Source organism: Podarcis bocagei, assembly GCF_964188305.1.
Source record: "Podarcis bocagei genome assembly, chromosome: 12".
In the NCBI taxonomy this organism is placed as follows: Eukaryota; Metazoa; Chordata; class Lepidosauria; order Squamata; family Lacertidae; genus Podarcis; species Podarcis bocagei.
In genome coordinates, this window is record NC_138137.1 from 37120140 (window position 1) to 37138547 (window position 18408).

At 42.7% G+C, this 18408-nt stretch overlaps 1 protein-coding gene across 1 annotated transcript in view; it reads left to right on the top strand.

Annotated features, from left to right (window-relative positions):
• Window positions 1-8903: 8903 nt before the first annotated feature.
• LOC308569354 (macrophage mannose receptor 1-like) overlaps window positions 8904-18408 on the top strand; it is a 49033-nt gene continuing 39528 nt past the window's right edge. The window contains exons 1-3 of the mRNA XM_081163136.1: window positions 8904-9059; window positions 14281-14682; window positions 16915-17088. Coding sequence (XP_081019262.1) covers window positions 8999-9059; window positions 14281-14682; window positions 16915-17088 — 637 coding nt within the window. The 5' untranslated portion in view covers window positions 8904-8998. The remainder of the gene's footprint in view (window positions 9060-14280; window positions 14683-16914; window positions 17089-18408) is intronic.

Here is an 18408-nt window from a genome sequence, read left to right on the forward strand (position 1 = left end):
TGCCCCCACCCAATGTAAAAATACTATGAGCTAGAACCAGATCAAGTAAGTGAACTTGGGTTCCACTGAAATCAATCTCAGAACCATAGAATTGTAGATTTGGAAGGGACTCTAAGGATCATCTAGTCCTACCCTCTGCGTTGCAGGAATATGTAGCTGTCCCATGCGGGGATTGAACCTGCAACCTTGGCATTACCAGCACCACACTCTAACGGAGCTATCCATAGGTCATGCTATTCACTAAGTTACATTGATTTCTAAGGGTTCAAGTTAAGCACATAGAAAACCAGCCCAGTATTGTCTACTGAATTAGTTCAGCTCTAAATCTGGGCAAAAGCTGATCTAATTGCAATTCCTGATGTTCAGATTCAAGTCTGTGAATATGAATACACCTTTTTTAATTAAATCTTTTAAAGATGTATTTGCAACACAATATTAGTCAGTCCCTCTCTTGCAAAGATGGAGCTATTGCACCATTTCTTTAAAAAATGGAGAACCAGCTATTATGAAATATCTTCACAGAACTTCCCCCTTGAAGGACAAAAAAAATCTTTAATAGCAGGATTTCTTGCTTTCGGGGTATTGTAAATCGCAGTGACTTTTCATTTCTGATTAGGTTTCTTAAAATTAAACTGACTCCCTCCTTCCTTGCTATCCTTCCACCAGCAGGTGAAGACTTTCTTGTTCCAACAGGCTTTTAAGAATTTACTTATTAAAGAAAGGGCTGGTGCTGTGATATTTTTATTGCAATGCTTTGTTTGTTGAGATAGACAGACAGACAGACAGACAGATCGTTTTTAATGATTACTTCCCCCACCCAGCTGTTTCTATTTTAGCTGCAAGCTGCGTTGAATCCCTATCAGGGAAAAAGGTGGAATCTAAGTAAACATAGTAATAATAAAAATAAGTCCTACTGAACTCAGTGGGACTTAATTTCTGAGCAAAAATGCTTAGGGTTGTTGTGTAAGGCTGCATTTTTTTTACCCAGTTACATGGGAATAAGCTCCATTAAACTCAGAGAGGCTTGCAGTGTAAGGATCAATTTGCAATAAAGGAATAAACACTCCACATGCTCCATAAAAAAAAAAAAATGCAGGATATTGAACCATTGCAATTAAAGAATTTGAAGTGGATTGGTGACATTTTCCTTTGAAATAAGGGATAAATACAAAGTGTTTTGTATTCATCATTGCCTTCACTGGGTGCAAACATTTCAATATAAACATGAAGCTGTTTTTGTAGCTGATTGTATGCAGCAGTGTCTTCTATGTATTCACATGACGTAAACATGTATGTTGTCCTCTAGATCCAAGCCTTAGGCACATGCATTCTTGCAAACATAGAAACATGTTATAAGCAAGCTGTACTTCAAAATGCTTATCTTGTGAACTCGCCATTTAAATTGTGCAGTCAGAGCAAAGACTCCCATTTCCAAAAAAAGGGACAGGACAGTGTGTGTGTGTGTGTGTGTGTGTGTGTGCCTGACATCTCCACCAATTTTAATTGATTTATGTCAGAGGTATGGAGGGGAGGGAATAGAAATAATAAGAAGATAAAGCATATTCTCATGTCTTTCCCAACCACCCCAGCACATGGAGGAATATGTGTTATAATGTGAACAAGATGCTGCAGCTCCTTCACCACTTGATGGGCTGCTGCAATAACAGGAAACAGGGCAGCAGGCACACAGCAGAGGAGGAGGCTGGTGGTTTTGAGTGCCCTTTCCATTAGCTACCTCTCTTCCCTGAGAAAGAGAAATGCAGCAACAAGAGCGGAGGTTGATGGGCAGGGTGGGGTGGGAGGCAGGAGTGGAAGGGGTATGTAGTGGACAGAGGTGGATTTAGGGCAGTATGACTGTTTCTGTCACACTGGTTGCAGGGCATTGCAACTATGATGTAGTGAATGGAGCAGAATGAAAGGCAAGAGACGGGGTACTGAATTTTGGCCTCACACAGGGCGCCGGTGAAATTTGAAATACAGTGGTACCTCGGGATGCGAATGGGATCCGATCCGGAGCCCCGTTTGCATCCCGAACGGAACACAAGACACGATGGTGCGTCTGCGCGAGTCGTGTTTCGCCGCTTCTGTGCATGCGCGTAATTTTGAGTGCCTGCGCGTGCGCGAGTGGCAAAACCTGGAAGTAATGCGCACATTCAACTCAAGGTATGACTGTACCAAACTCCACCCATGGAGGAAGGAAGTGAGTGGAAGCAACTGGCTTCATTCTGCTTCCTGATTTCTGCTTGCACAATGGACCTTCCCTGCCTCCCTCTGCCTGCATCCTCTTCAAATCTGCTCTGGAGGGTCAGAGGAACCCCTAGAACAGATTTAGGAAGCGCACAGGAAAGCCTGTGCACATGGAACATTGGGGACGGGGCTTGTGTGAACTCCCTCTCCATCTACACACCATGGGTTGGCAAACTAAGGTCCGCGGGCCAGATCAGGCCCAATTGTCTTCTGGATCTGGCCTGTGGACAGTCCGGGAATCACCGCATGGATCACCAGTGCATGTTTTTTCTCTCTCCCTCACACAGCGGCGGCACCGCCGCATCCCCCCTCCCTCCTCATGGCTTCTCCCTGCCCTGCCTAGAGGAGGAAGGGGGCTAGGCTTTGTTGGTGCCAGCAGCAGCAGCAGCACTTAAGTGGCCGCCATTTTAAGCAGCCCCTCTCCAGAGCTCTTTTGCCATTGCCAGCCCCTGCCGCTCATAAGTCACAGGTAAGCAGCCACTGGGGTTTGTGGTGCGCTTGCATCATCCCCCCCCCAAAAAATATAGTCCAGCCCCCCACAAGGTCTGAGGGACAGTGGACCGACCTGCTGAAAAAGTTTGCTGACCCCTGACCTACACAGTTTTAGCCCTGAAGAGGCCTCCCATCACACGTAGTCTTCTAAATGTTCCACAAATCACTAATAGAAAACACACTTGTTTAAAGATCTAAGAGAATGGATACATAGCCAGAATGTGTATACAGTCACACCAGTCAAGATCTCAAGACAATTGATAGTTGGGAATGAATTTAAAGAGGCTTTCTCCTATGTAGCAATGAGTATCACGTTTTGAATGAAAATTGAAAGAGCCTAGATGTCAATATCAACAACTGCACAACACTGACTGGAACACATTGTTTTCAAAACGGACAAATTTGTTGCTGGAAACGGCACCTGTTTTGTACAGTTGTCTGACCTTTCGGGCGTGTAGGCTTCCAGAGTACAGACATGTGGTGTGGCTGGAAAGGTTCATGTTGGGTTTTGTAGGTTTTGATTGGAGGCATGTGAAAACATTCACTTCTCCAGAACTCTGATTCCTGTAAACCCAATAAATCTGCTTTGAAAACTTCCTGAGACTCAGGGATTGCTAGATTCCCAAAATACCAACCCAGACATAATTACATTTATAAGTAATGTTACAGGTGATACAGTTTCTTATTTAAAAGCTTTCTTTTTAAAAGGAGAAGCAAATGAAATTAATAAATCTGTGCACTCAGCTAAAGTGTATGGACGTTGCCTTAAGCCAGAGTTTAAATTAGCCTTCCTTCAGTTGCCAAACTGGAAGCTGCGCCTTGCTTCCCGAACATTTTGGAAGTCAAACAGACTTCCGGAACGGATTCCATTCTACTTCCAAGGTACATCTGTACAGCTATTGAAGTTCTGGCTCCGGTTGTTAGGAGAAGCCTGTTGCAAGGCTTCCCCACACAGCAAGAACTCTTTCCAAACCCCCAGGATTGGTTGGTGCACCAGGCCATTTATCAACAAGGTGCCACTTCTCAAAGGCCTACTAGAACAGCGATCATAAACACCCACACACCCCAAAAAAATCTGAAATTAAAGTGGGTGGCATCTCTGTAGAAGGAGATGCATATTTGGAATTCAGAAACAGGATCTGCTCAGATGACTCTTGTGTGGCAGGAAGGAGGGTTTTTATACAGGCTGAGACATTGTTTTAAGGCAGGAGTGAACAGAACAGTGCAAATAATTTTTGATCTTGAAATAGCTCTCTTTTGCAACTACTCAAAGCTGTAAACTTCAAAATTGAGATGCCCCCCAAAACACATGCAACTGCAAAATGCCTGGATGCCTTCTTGCATGCTTGCAACTGTGATGGCCTGGGACTTGGAACCAGAGGAGTCTCAGTCCGCACCGGATCCTTTGCCTCAGGTGGCATCTGAACCTAGTCTGGGGCCTGATTCTGAAGAGTCCCAGTCGGCACAGGTTCCCCTGCAACAAGCACCAGCTGGGCCGAGTCAGGGGCCTGAACCTGCCCTGGCTCCAGATGCAGGGATTACCTTGTTGCCTTCAGCTGGGCAATCACAGCTGCTCCACTACCAGTTGGGTCAGGAGAGGCTGAGGCGGCCTCTGGGTCTAGTAACCCACCGACATCTCCCGAGCTGCAGCGACTAAGGTCTGAGAAAAGGAGAGACCTGAGTACTCACAGGAGGAGTGCTCACCTTTGGGCGAGACAGGGAGGTGAGTCACCGGGGGATCAGGACCGGCCGTTACCCCACCCCAGGTAGCGGGAGCAACATTGCTGTTTGCCAGAACTTGCCTGAGACCCTGTGCCTAACCTTGCCTGGTTTCCTGCCTCGTGTCCTGCCTTGGCCCTGTCGGACTGGCTCCTCGTGGATTTGGGACTGGACCTGGACCACGTTGCTCAGGTTACCCCCGGGCCCAGCACAACATCCCTTTCAAGAAATGAATCATCAGAGTCCAATGGGTCAGTGCATCTGGCTGTTAACCAGAAGGTTGGTGGTTTGAGTCCACCCAGCTGTGGGCAGGGTTCCTTCATTTCAGGGGGTTGGACTAGATGACTCTTGGGGTCCCTTCCAACTCTAAAATTCTGTGATTCTATGAAAGGACAAAAGATGGCCTAGGGGGTATTGGTATTATGTCATGTATTTTGTCGTTTTATTCTGTCTTTTTATCTTGTAAACCTTCCAGTGATCTTCAGATGAATGGCAGTATATAGCTTTAATAAACAACAACAACGCAATAGATCTTGCCAGGTATCTGTATGCTTGTCCAGGTGGGTTCATGTTGCCTTCTGTTCCTAGGGATCTTGATCTTTAAAACAGACTTGGGCTACAGTCCTGACCATGTCTACTCATAAGTAAGTCCCATTGAACTCATTGGAGTCTTAGACCATAAAACATTTTAAATTCAGGACAGTCTTCAGTAAAATAAGACACATGACCACTCTAAATGCACCTTGCAGTGTATGAGGCCAGATCTCTGCAGAGGCAAGGCTGAGGGAAGACACTACAGCTGGGGCTGAGCGAGCTGGCCTTTCAGTCTTTTTTGATCTTGAAATAGCTCTGCCTTGCAACTATTCAAAGCTGTAAACTTCAAAATCCAGATGCACCCCGAACCTGTACACATGCAGCTGCAAAATGCCTGGATGCCTTCTTGCATGTTTGCAACGAATCTATTAAGGTGTTTCTCCCTCTACTTGGGGCAGATCATCTTCCAGAGGAAAGAGCTGAAATGGCATTCTTTGTGCAACATCAAAGCCAACTTCCCTCTCATCTGCTCTCCATTGAAGAGCTGATGGGTGGAGACACAGAGGGCCAGCTGAAATCCTGGAGTGAGTGGCCCTTGGACCAGAAGCTTACTCTCTTAAGATGAGCTCGGCCAAGGTTACAAAAGTGCTTTAAAGGTTTAAACCTGCACTTTGAAAATAGAGCATAGACATACTCTGGCTGTTTGCTGACTGCAACAGGTTTCTTGAGGTGCAATATCAATCCAGGAAGTAAAATGCACCCGAGGGGCGCAGGCTGGCTTTGGGGGCAAAGGACAGGCTGTGTGGCACACATAGAATCATAGAATCATAGAGTTGGAAGAGACCACAAGGGCCATCGAGTCCAACCCCCTGCCAAGCAGGAAACACCATCAGAGCACTCCTGACATATGGTTGTCAAGCCTCTGCTTAAAGACCTCCAAAGTAGGAGACTCCACCACACTCCTTGGCAGCAAATTCCACTGTCGAACAGCTCTTACTGTCAGGAAGTTCTTCCTAATGTTTAGGAGGAATCTTCTTTCTTGTAGTTTGGATCCATTGCTCTGTGTCCGCTTCTCTGGAGCAGCAGAAAACAACCTTTCTCCCTCCTCTATATGACATCCTTTTATATATTTGAACATGGCTATCATATCACCCCTTAACCTCCTCTTCTCCAGGCTAAACATGCCCAGCTCCCTTAGCCGTTCCTCATAAGGCATCGTTTCCAGGCCTTTGACCATTTTGCTTGCCCTCCTCTGGACACGTTCCAGTTTGTCAGTGTCCTTCTTGAACTGTGGTGCCCAGAACTGGACACAGTACTCCAGGTGAGGTCTGACCAGAGCAGAATACAGTGGCACTATTACTTCCCTTGATCTAGATGCTATACTCCTATTGATGCAGCCCAGAATTGCATTGGCTTTTTTAGCTGCCGCGTCACACTGTTGGCTCATGTCAAGTTTGTGGTCAACCAAGACTCCTAGATCCTTTTCACATGTACTGCTCTCAAGCCAGGTGTCACCCATCTTGTATTTGTGCCTCTCATTTTTTTTGCCCAAGTGCAATACTTTACATTTCTCCCTGTTAAAGTTCATCTTGTTTGTTTTGGCCCAGTTCTCTAATCTGTCAAGGTCGTTTTGAAGTGTGATCCTGTCCTCTGAGGTGTTAGCCACCCCTCCCAGTTTGGTGTCATCTGCAAATTTGATCAGGATGCCCTTGAGTCCATCATCCAAGTCGTTGATAAAGATGTTGAATAAGACCGGGCCCAAGACAGAACCCTGTGGCACCCCACTAGTCACTCTTCTCCAGGATGAAGAGGAACCATTGATGAGCACCCTTTGGGTTCGGTCAGTCAGCCAGTTACAAATCCACTGAGTGGTAGCATAGTCAAGACCGCATTTTACCAGGTTCTTTACAAGAATATCATGGGGCACCTTGTCAAATGCCTTGCTGAAATCAAGGTAGGCTACATCCACTGCGTTCCCTTCATCTACCAGGCTTGTAATTCTGTCAAAAAACGAGATCAGGTTAGTCTGACATGACTTATTTTTCAGAAATCCATGCTGACTATTGGTGATCACAGCATTCCTTTCTAGGTGCTCACAGACTGTTTGCTTAATGATCTGCTCCACAATCTTCCCTGGTATTGATGTCAGACTGACTGGGCAATAATTATTTGGGTCCTCTCTTTTCCCCTTTTTGAAAATAGGGACAACATTTGCCCTCCTCCAGTCTGCCGGGACTTTGCCTGTTCTCCAGGAATTCTCAGATGACTGCCAGTGGTTCTGAGATCACATCTGCCAGTTCTTTTAATACTCTTGGATGCAGTTCATCTGGCCCTGGAGACTTGAATACATCTAAACTAGCCAAGTATTCTTGTACTATCTCCTTAGTTATTCTGGGCTGTGTTTCCTCTGCTGAATCATTTGCTCCAAATTCTTCAGGTCGGGCATTGTTTTCTTTATCGGAGAAGACTGAGGCAAAGAAGGCATTGAGGAGTTCAGCCCTTTCTGTGTCCCCTGTTTGCATTTCACCATCTTCTCCTCTGAGTGACCCCACTGTTTCTTTGTTCTTCCTTTTGCTACGGACATACCCATAAAAGCCTTTTTTGTTGCTTTTAACCTTTCTACCAAGCCTGAGTTCATTCTGTGCTTTAGCTTTTCTGACTTTGTGTCTACATGTGCTGGCTATTTGTTTGAATTCCTCTTTGGTGGTTTCCCCCCTTTTCCATTTTTTGTACACATCCTTTTTTAATCTTAACTCAGTTAAAAGTTCTTTAGATAGGTATTGGTATTGCCTGAAGTTGTGCTTTTACTATCTCCCTCTTAACAAACTCCCAGCCATCATGAACTCCCTTTCCTTTTAGTATTACTGTCCATGGGATCTCACCCAGCACTTCCCTAAGTTTTATGAAGTCGGCTTTCTTAAAGTCAAGAAATTGAGTCCTAGTATGCTTGGCTGCTCCTTTCCGCTGTATAGTAAACTTCAGAAGAGCATGATCACTCGCGCCTAATGATCCTTCCACTTCTACCCCACTAACCAGGTCATCAACATTGGTTAGGACCAGATCTAAAATGGCTGTTCCTCTTGTTGCTTCTCCCACTTTCTGGACAATGGAGTTGTCTGCAAGGCCAGTGAGGAATCTGTTTGACCTTATGCTCTTGGCTGAGTTTGACATAGCTCTGAGTAGTTTCTGCCCCAAAGTATTTGCCACCTGAGGCAACTATCAGTCTCTGCCTAATGATATGGGGTATCACTTGTCTTGATTTGTATTCATTTGCTGTTCTTGATAGCTCTGGTGTTTTGCTGAGTTGCTGTTATTTGCTTTTTAAGACTAATTATTCCAATCTTCCCCCTTGAAGACATGAACCACTGTGGGATGTTCAATATTGCTTTAAGCTGTTTTATAATGCTACATTAAGGGCTGCATCTAGGAATGAGTCAACATAGTAAAGTCCATTTTGAGGCATTTCTATTTAAATATGTTTTTGTTTTAAATTACATTGTTTTTGCATGTTGAAGTTTGGTTTCACATGTTGAAACACAAGATAGAAATAATAAATAAAAATTAACAAGTACAGGCAAAACAATCACAACAAGTAGAAAAGCTATCATAAGACACACACGCGCACACACACAATTCTTGGAGACATTTGATGAGCCAATCTGTTTCCCACATGCAACTGAGGCATTCCCAGAAAAAAAAAATAATGCTGAGCATTCATCACTTTATCACCTGCCATTCTGTGGAAGCTCTTCCTTCCTTTTTCCTTCAGCGGTGAAATTAGCTTAGGGAGGCAAAGTCTGAACGGTGAATTCCTGTTATTTCACAATGCCCTGTGTGGCAGGGCATTTCCTTATCATTAGGCAACCAGAATTCACTCCCTCAACTATAAGTTCTCAGAAATGAACACGGCTTTCCTCCTTGCTGGCTTCAACAAGATCTGCTACAAAAGGGAGACCCTGCATGGCGCATTCTGGCGGAAGGGAAGACAGTAGTAAACTTGCGTAAAATGTCTGTTTCTTTGCTTCTGGTTTTCCTTTCCTTACAACATTGCGTTTTTTCACTAGTAGGTAAGTTCCAATCAGTTCTTTGCCAAGAACTGGCTTTCAATGTTAAATTGCAAATCTGGTTTCTATTTCAGATCATTAAAACTTTCAAATACTGTATATATTTAGTATAGCGACTGGAAGTGCATGCTGAGTGTTACGAGAGAGTTGTAATCTGGTTCGGCATGTGCAAACAGCCCAACTGGGTTTTTCCTGCTGCTTGGTGTTTTGACCTTCCAAATTAGGTTTATTGAGGCTAACTGCAGCTGTCAGTTTTGATATGCAACTTTTCATACCTGAATTAACAATTGCAAGTTTGAAATAGTCAGAGTTGTTGTTGCTGTGAGTGCAGAATATATTGAATGCTTCTCCATGTTGCATAATATTCATATGCAGATTCGAAAATAAAATTAGCTCATGGTTTTACCTAGTTGTTGTAAATCAATACACATAAAAATGCAATAAATAAATTAGGACTGAGGATGTAATTTAGGGCATCTGGCAATGTACTGGTTTTACGTAAAAGTCTGTCTCTTTGTGGGGGGGGGGGGTTAGCTTTGAAGGCAAGAATAGTTCGTTTTTCATGTGACTAGCTGCTTAGTACATTAGATGCCCTGGCCTATTCACACATTTAGTTGCATGCAGCACACTAATGTGCAGCAGGAGCTGTGGGCTATACTTCTGACCCTTATACTAAATTTTTGCGTTGATCATGAATTCCTGAAAAGAGAATCTCTGCATTGATTGAGTGATTATTTAATTTCTGTACAGCTTAATATATTAAAAATATCTATGAGCAGTGTACAGAAAACTGAAGCAACAGACAACTTTTTTAAAAAAAACAACTACAAAAATACACATATACATATTAAAATGTTACATTAATAGCATGTTACTAATATATAAAAATCAGTATCAGTTCATTTTCCTTCTGGCACACCCTCCGGGTTCTCACCCAGGATCCAAATAAAACTCTCAGCTCATCCACAAAAGCCTTACGAAGAGTAGGGTTCCTGGAAAGAGCAAGCATCATCCTAGCCTTTCACCCTAGGCTTGCTTTTTATGGGCAGGCCCAAAGTGGATGGTACTTCCTCAGGCTGTCCATTCAGCTGTATTCTCCACACCCAGTTCCAGGTACAGCAGGTTTGTTGAGTTTCCCAGGGGGTCCAAATGAGGGAAAAAGGACACCCTCCACTTACAGCTCTTAGACCCTCCAAGTGTCCCTATTTTCCAGGGACATCCTTGATTTAGTGAAGCCACCCCAGTTTCTGATTTGATTGAATGTCCCACTTTCCCTTAGGATGTCCCTATTTTCATTAGAAAAATGTTGGAAGGTATGGAGTTATCCGACCCCTGAGCCGTCTGAAGGCAATCCTGTATAGCAGTGACGGCCAAACTTGGCCCTCCAGCCGTTTTGGGACTACAATTCCCATCAACCCTGACCACTGGTCCTGTTAGCTAGGGATGGTGGGAGTTGTAGTCCCAAAAAAGTTTGGCCATCACTGCTGTATAGGGAAGTTTTTAAAATGTTTAAATTTTTATGCTTTTATATATGTTGCAAGCTGCCCAGAGTGGCTGGGGCAATCCAGTAAGATGTGTGGGGTTTAAATAGTAAAATTATCATTATGGAATGGGACGTCCCTATTTTCATCGGAGAAATGTTGGAGGGTATGAGCTCTTTCTTCACCCTATAGCCAGTGTGGTGTAGTGGTTAAGAGCAGTGGACTTGTAATCTGGGGAACTGGGTTCGCTTCCCCGCTCCTCCACATGCAGCTGCTGGGTGACCTTGGCCTAGTCACACTTCTCTGAATTCTCTCAGCCCCAGAGTGTTTGTTGTGGGGGAGGAAGGGAAGGAGAATGTTAGCCACTTTGAGACTCCTTAGGGTAGTGATAAAGCAGGATATCAAATCCAAACTCCTCCTCTTCTTCTTCTTCTTCTTCTTCTTCTTCTTCTTCTTCTTCTTCTTCTTCTTCTTCTCCTCCTCCTCCTTCTCCAGCTGCTCCAGATAGAACCCAAAGGATGAGAAAAGCTGCATGGGCAGCCACTCTATGCAAGCAGGACACCTGGCCAACCAGGTGTTTTACTTGTATGGAGCCCCTAGGCATGAGCAGATCCTTACAAGAAGGATCCCTTCCTTGGAGCTCCATGCTCAACACAGGAAGCCCCATGCTCAACAGGGGTGCCATATCAGGGATGGAGCTTGAGCTTGTGACTCTATTCTGGCTGCTATACTACCCTACCTGCCTTAAATTTGTAGGGTTTTAAAACTATGGCTCAGTCCTGCTGCTTTATTTTAGTAGCTGCTTCTGCAGCAAGATACTGTGTTGGGATTGGTAGTTTGCTGTTTTGTATCCTTTAGAATGGGCTCTCCAGATGTTGTTGGACTCCAACGCCCATCAGCCCCAGCCAGCATGGCTAAGGAACAGGAATTTTGGGAGCTGTAGTTCAGCAACATTGGTAGGCCTGCTGGTTCCCCATCCCTGCTTTATATGCTGCTGCTCATTCCTGTCTAGAGTTGTTTCCTTTCTCTGGGTTTCTCATTATTTCTGTTTTCCAGCTTGTGATTCTTTTTTACAAGAAGTATTCATGAAAGTTCAACGTTTTAGTGCTTATTTCCTCTAATAACTTGTCTGTGCAGTTTTGCCTAATGTACATATTATAGCAAAGCATATTTCCCTAACATTTGTATTTTCCCCAGTATAACACATTTTTAATGTTGCTTTCAGTAATACTTGGGTTTTATGCAGTTTACATACATTTTCGTAAATATTAAATGGCCAAAGAACTGCATTGCAACATTCAGAGAAATTTGTGAATTTCAAAGTATGGCTGTGTTTCAACTCGCATATTATTTATTTCAAAAAAATTATACTCCATTTGACTGTAAAATATATCTGAAAGAGCATCTCCACCCCCGTCGTCCAACCCGGACACTGAGGTCTAGCTCTGAGGGCCTTCTGGTGGTTCCCTTACTGTGAGAAGTGAAGCTACAGGAAACCAGGCAGAGGGCCTTCTCGGTAATGGCGCCCACCCTGTGGAACAGCCCCCCATTAGATGTTGAGGAGATAAACAGCTACGTGATTTAAAAAAAAAACCAAGCATCTGAAGGCAGCCTTGTTCAGCATTTAGTGTTTAGTGTTTGATGTTGTATTGTGTTTTTACTATTTTTTGTTGGGAGCTGCCCAGAGTGGCAACCCAGTCAGATAATACAAATAATAAATTATTATCATAATCATTTTTACAAAATAATAAAAAGTGATTTACAAATATTATTTCAAAAAGTGAGAATTAGGTAGATTCACCTTTAAATGTGAACTGAATTGAATTCCCCACCCCTATGCATTTTGCTTCTTATTTTTCCTCACATCTCTAGTTCCGGTTCCTTCAACAGATGAAGTACAGAGTTAAGCAAAATAAAGGGACAGAACAGAGATGGGGAAGTTATGACTCTCCCGAAGGTGTTGAATTCCAACTCCCGTCAGCCCTAGTCAGCACGGCCAGTGGACAGGGATTATGGGAGCTGTCATTCAACAACAGCAGGAGGGCCACAGGTCCTTCCACCCCTGGAATATGGCATGCAGCAGGCAGAGCAGGGAAAGGGAACCTGTGGCCCTCCTGTTGTTGGATTATAGCTCCCATGGGGGGGGGGGAGAAGCCTATGCTCACTGGGACAATCTTAAGCATAAGCTTGTTTGGTTGAGGAATACAAATGATCCTTCTTTGGAAGCTATAAACAATGGACAACATAAACACATTAAAAAATGGCATTAGTTACATTCATACTTCAATGCACATGCATGATAAGTCCAAAATCTCAAAACCACATTTCAATCATATGCTTAAAAATTTCTTCACGTATTTGTGTTGTGACCATAGGAAATGTCAAATATCTGTTTCAACAAAATAAAAAAAAATACAACTGCAGGTATGCAGCCTTGATACAAATGTATAAATATGTTTTTAAGCACGTGGTTCAAATATTCTGTCTTAGTTCCAGCAACTGTGGAAAAGTTTTACCCCTTTTTTTAAAAAAGTGTTTCAATTAGTAGTAGCCTTTTCTTTTTTTCCACTTTGTGCTCGACTTCCCCTAAAAGTATTTAGGAAGAATTTGCAAGCATTGCACATACAAAAACGCAGAGCAATTGTTAGTACAACAATATAGTAAAAGGTTTTATCACCGTTGGTGATAATTGTACATTTCCTTGTATTGTCTGTAAGGAAAACTGACTGATAAACTGCAAGGGTTTGTGTCTCCAGTACTCATCAACTTTATGCTGCTTCCTAATGGGTTGGAAGCCAAGGAGGACAAGAGGAAGAAACCAGCTTCTAGATAAGTGTAGGTCAGCTTTTTCACTGAAACAAAAAAAACATTCATTTCCAGTTTGCAGAAGAGCTAGCTATTGCATCTTAAAACAGTTGTGGAGCCATCTATTTGGCGTATGTGTGTGTGTGTGTGTGTGTGTGTGTGTGTGTGTGTGTATAACAGATTTATTTATTTGATTTTACATATTAAAATTTACAATCATACCACAACACCTTCCATAAATACAAGATTCCCATGAATCTCTGGACTTCCCTCCTTCCCTCTGTGGGTCCCGTTATTAAACATTTTCTGCTGTATCTTTTATAGTAATCCAGATCTTTTTATATCTCCATTGTATCAACAGTTCTCGTTACATTACAAGTGTTATTGCAATCCCGCTAACGATTTTAACTGTTTACAGTGGTCTCCAAGGTAAATTATAAATTTACCCCATTCCTTATTAAAATTTTGGTCTTCCTGATTTCTCTGGTCATTTTTGCCATTTTGGCATAGTCCAACAACTTGATCTGTCATTCGTCTCTGGTGGGGACTTTGTCTTCTTTCCATCTCTGGGCTAGCAGCATCTGCACAGCTGTTGTTGCGTACATAAACAATCTCTTCCATTCCCTTGAGATTTTGGCACCTAGAATTCCTAATAGAAAAGTTTCTGGGTTTTTTGTAAAAGTTATTTTAAACTTTTTTTCCAGTTCATTATATATCATTTCCCAGAATGCTCTCTCTCTCCTTTAAACACTTTCATAGAGCTTCGACAGATCTGTTGGAGAGATCACACTGAGCCCTAATAGCTGTGTTTTGTATTCACTCCATATTAATGTGCAAATTTGGTTCAAGGGCTTCTTGAACCAGATTTCTGCTTGTGATACACATGACTAGTTGGTCTTCTGTGCCATAGAACTTACATTTTTTGTTTTTGGTTACAGATACCAGCAAATTTTTAATATATAACGAAAACCACAACCTTTGTGTTCATGTACAGTCTGCAAGCTATGTCACTACCAGTACTTGCAACCATGAAAGCGATGAACAAAAATTTAGATGGATTTCCAGCCACCAGCTGATGAGCGTGTCTTTGAAGTTATGTTTTGGAGTATCTTCAAAGGTTGACTGGACACCAGTTACTCTGTACCCATGTGACTCAACAAGCGATCTCCAGCGATGGGAATGCAAAAATGACACACTTTTCGCCATCCAAGGAGCAGATCTGCATTTCAACTATGGCAACAAAAATGAAAAAAGAATTATGCTGTACCGGGGATCTGGCGAATGGAGTCGGTGGAGGGTCTATGGAACCAGAGACGATTTGTGCTCCCGGGGCTATGAAGGTAAATCTTCCTGGTTGTTGTTTCATTTTCCTTCTGAGTTGGCTACTTGAATCTTTAGTCATGTTGTTATATAAGCCAACAACCCAGCCAGATGGCTAGGGTATAAATAATAAATTATTATTATTATGCACAGAACTAAGAACCCATACAAATAAAGTAACTTGCCCCTTTAGAGGTTTGTCATCCTAGGACAGGGCTGCTATACATCAAGTCAATCAAAAATTGGCTTCCTTAAAAAAGCTCAACAACCAGGATAGCATAATTATCTGAATTGTCCCAATAGGCAAGGTGAATTTAGCCACACATCGAATGCCTAAGTATAATGAAATGCCAAGCTGTAAGATCATTTCTGTCAGAATAAGCAACAAGTGGTCACAGCAGGGGTAGCCAACATGGTGACCTCCAGATATTGCTAGACTACAACTCCCATCTGCCACAGTCAACCCAATTGGTTGATGGCCAGTGGCCAGCTAGGATGAGAGTTGTGGTCGAGCAACACCTGAAGTGTGGCTACCCCTGAGTTAGAGCATGACTCAATTGCCATGTCCAATTATATGAACAATAGATAACATCTAGGGTAAGGCAGAACCAACGTGCAAATATCCAGTTGTGGAGATGTTCAAAATGTTATTAATTCCATTTTTAAAAAGCAAAGCACAGATAGATAGCTGTCTGTGATGGGTGCTTTAGCTGAGATTCCTGCATTGGACTAGATGACCTTTGGGATCCCCTCCCCTCCACAATTCTATGAAACCTCTACTCAATTTAATATGTGCAAGTGATGCCAGGTTTGCACTTGGATGTGTCATTGAGGGGAAGTGCTCAGACAGTTCCTCTCCTTTGTGACAACTCGGTGTCAAGTTTATGAACCAGGGCATACCAGCCAGTAACCATGACAACACGGAGACAGGAAGAGCATCCAAGCCATATTCAGCCATCCTCTCTCTCCCCCGCCTCGCCGCACCATCTTCATGTTATTATGAACTGTAGCCTAGCTCCCTCCCACACATGCCTGTCAATAATAATAATAATAATAATAATAATAATAATAATAATAATAAGTAATAATAATAATAATAAATTATTATTTATACCCTGCCCATCTGGCTGGGTTTCCCCAGCCAGTTTGGGCAGCTTCCAACAAAATATTAAAATACAGTAATCCATCAAACATTAAAAGCTTCTCGAAAGAGGGCTGCCTTCAGATGTCTTCTAAAAGTCCAGCCCTAGGGGAGAAAATTATTTCCCTCCCAGCTTATTCACTTCTATACCTTTTTCCAGAATGTGGAATAAAGTGAAGGGATATAAGCATAAATAAAGAGCAAGCAAGCAAACAAACAAACAAACAAACAAACAAATGAAATGAAATGTCTCCCTCCAGTCTGCCTGTCTCTGGTTTTGAACTAGGGCAAGGAGGCATGTTTGAAATCATAAAAAACTCTAAAAATAAAAGAAATAAGAATATTGAACACAGGATATTCAGGCCTATAATGGTATGTTTGCTGGTTGGGTTGCATAGGCATATGTAAACTGCCATCCTACATATGAACTTTGCACACTTTGTTCTAAACCATTTCTGGCACTATCCCATTTTTGTGGAATAGCTTTTTACATTTGCCAAAGTGTTTTAGTCTTTTTATCCTTGTGACAATGCTGTAAAGTAGACCATGATACAATTTGAGCAAAACAACAAAGAGAACAGTGCTTGTATCAAAGACTAAGGTAGTAAGGTATTCAAGAGGAACAAATTTATTATGGCATAAGTGGGTTTTTTTTTGGCTAAAGTCTTCTTCATCAGGTGCATCATTTTGATAATCCACAAAAGCTTATGGAATACAGTGGTACCTCTGGTTACGTACTTAATACGTTCCGGAGGTCTGTTCTTAACCTGAAACTGTTCTTAACCTGAAGCACCACTTTAGCTAATGGGGCCTCCTGCTGCCGCCGCAGTAGCACAATTTCTATTCTCATCCTGAAGCAAAGTTCTTAACCCGAGGTACTATTTCTGGGTTAGCGGAGTCTGTAACCTGAAGCGTATGTAACCCAAGGTACCACTGTAATGCATCTGCTAGCTTCTAAAGTATTACACGATTATTGTTCCATGTCTCCTGTAAGCCATGGCTAGTTGGCTAACACTTTGTCTTAAAGTATACCAGAGTAATGGTATACTTGATTACTTTATTACTGGTTCTTTTGTTGTTTTTACACTTTTCTCTTCCTCTTTCTTTCCAGACATGTTCACTCTGAGCGGCAATGCCAATGGAGCACCCTGTGTATTCCCTTTCCAGTATGATGGTAACTGGTACGCAGAGTGTACAAATGCTGGCAGGTCTGATAGCTGGCTGTGGTGTTCAACTACTAGACAATATGATACAGACAGGAAATATGGCTTTTGCCCACTGAAATGTAAGTTCTGTAGTTGTTTCTCAAGCCTGGATCATGAAATGTCACTATCTAAGGCTATGTACACATCATATATTTAAAGTACAGTCACACCTGGGTTGTCAAACGGAATCCGTTCCAGAAGTCTGTTCGGTTTCCGAAAACGTTCGACAATGAAGGCGTGGCTTCCAATTGGCTGCAGGAGCTTTCTGCACTCAAGAGGAAGCTGCAGAAGCCGTGTTGGATGTTTAGCTTCCAAAGAATGTTTGCAAACCAGAACACTTACTTCTGGGTTTGCTGCGTTCGGGAGCCAAAACGTTCGAGTCGCAAGGCATTTGGGATCCAAGGTGCGACTGTACAGTGGTACCTCAGGTTACAGATGCTTCAGGTTACAGACTCTGCTAACCCAGAAATAGTACCTCAAGTTAAGAACTTTGCTTCAGGATGAGAACAGAAATCGCACAGCAGCGGCGCAGCAGCAGCAGCGGGAGGCCCCATTAGCTAAAGTGGTGCTTCAGGTTAAGAACAGTTTCAGGTTAAGAACGGACCTCCGGAACGAATTAAGTTCTTAACCCGAGGTACCACTGTACACTGTTTCTCCCAAAGAATCCTGAGAACTGTTGTTTACATCATGGAGTTGCGATTCTCAGAACCATTAACAAACTCTAGTTCCATGATTCCTTGGTGGAAGTTTTGTGCCTTAAATATATGGCTAAATGTGGATTGCTAAAACCACTGACTGTTTTAATTGATCATTTAGTCAATAAAACATACATAAATGTGCATATTATCGAACTGTGAAGATAGGCAACTTTTCTGAAAAGGGCAGGGATGTAATGATTTAACAAACATTAACTGCTTGTTCTGGCCGGGGTCCTGACTGGAGCTAGGGTGTCCTTGTGCCTGTTATCTGCAATTGGAGAAAAGCTTCCATTGTGGATAGCAAGGGTGGGGGGAATGTGGCAGTTTCTATCAGGACCATGGTGTGGGCAAAGGGTTAAAAGTCACCACATTTAACAAAAAGAAAAGAAACACATAAAGGCAAAATCAAAGAAGATCACATGTCTGACTGTCCCAATGTCAAAACTTTGCATTTTTCTACAAAGCCCAAGAACAACTCGGGAGGAATTTTCCTATGAATTTTAGCACTATATTATTACAGTCCCACTGCTTGGGGTCGCATTGTAGCTTGTCATTCCATTTTAAATAAATCTTTATTGATGTTTAAAGCAGAAAGATAACAGCTAAAACTAACAGGAATGGCCAAACCTATAGATCCAGCCAGCTCAGAAAGCAGTCTGTGTCACTGAGTAGAAGTAATTCACAAACTGTCTGGCTCAATAG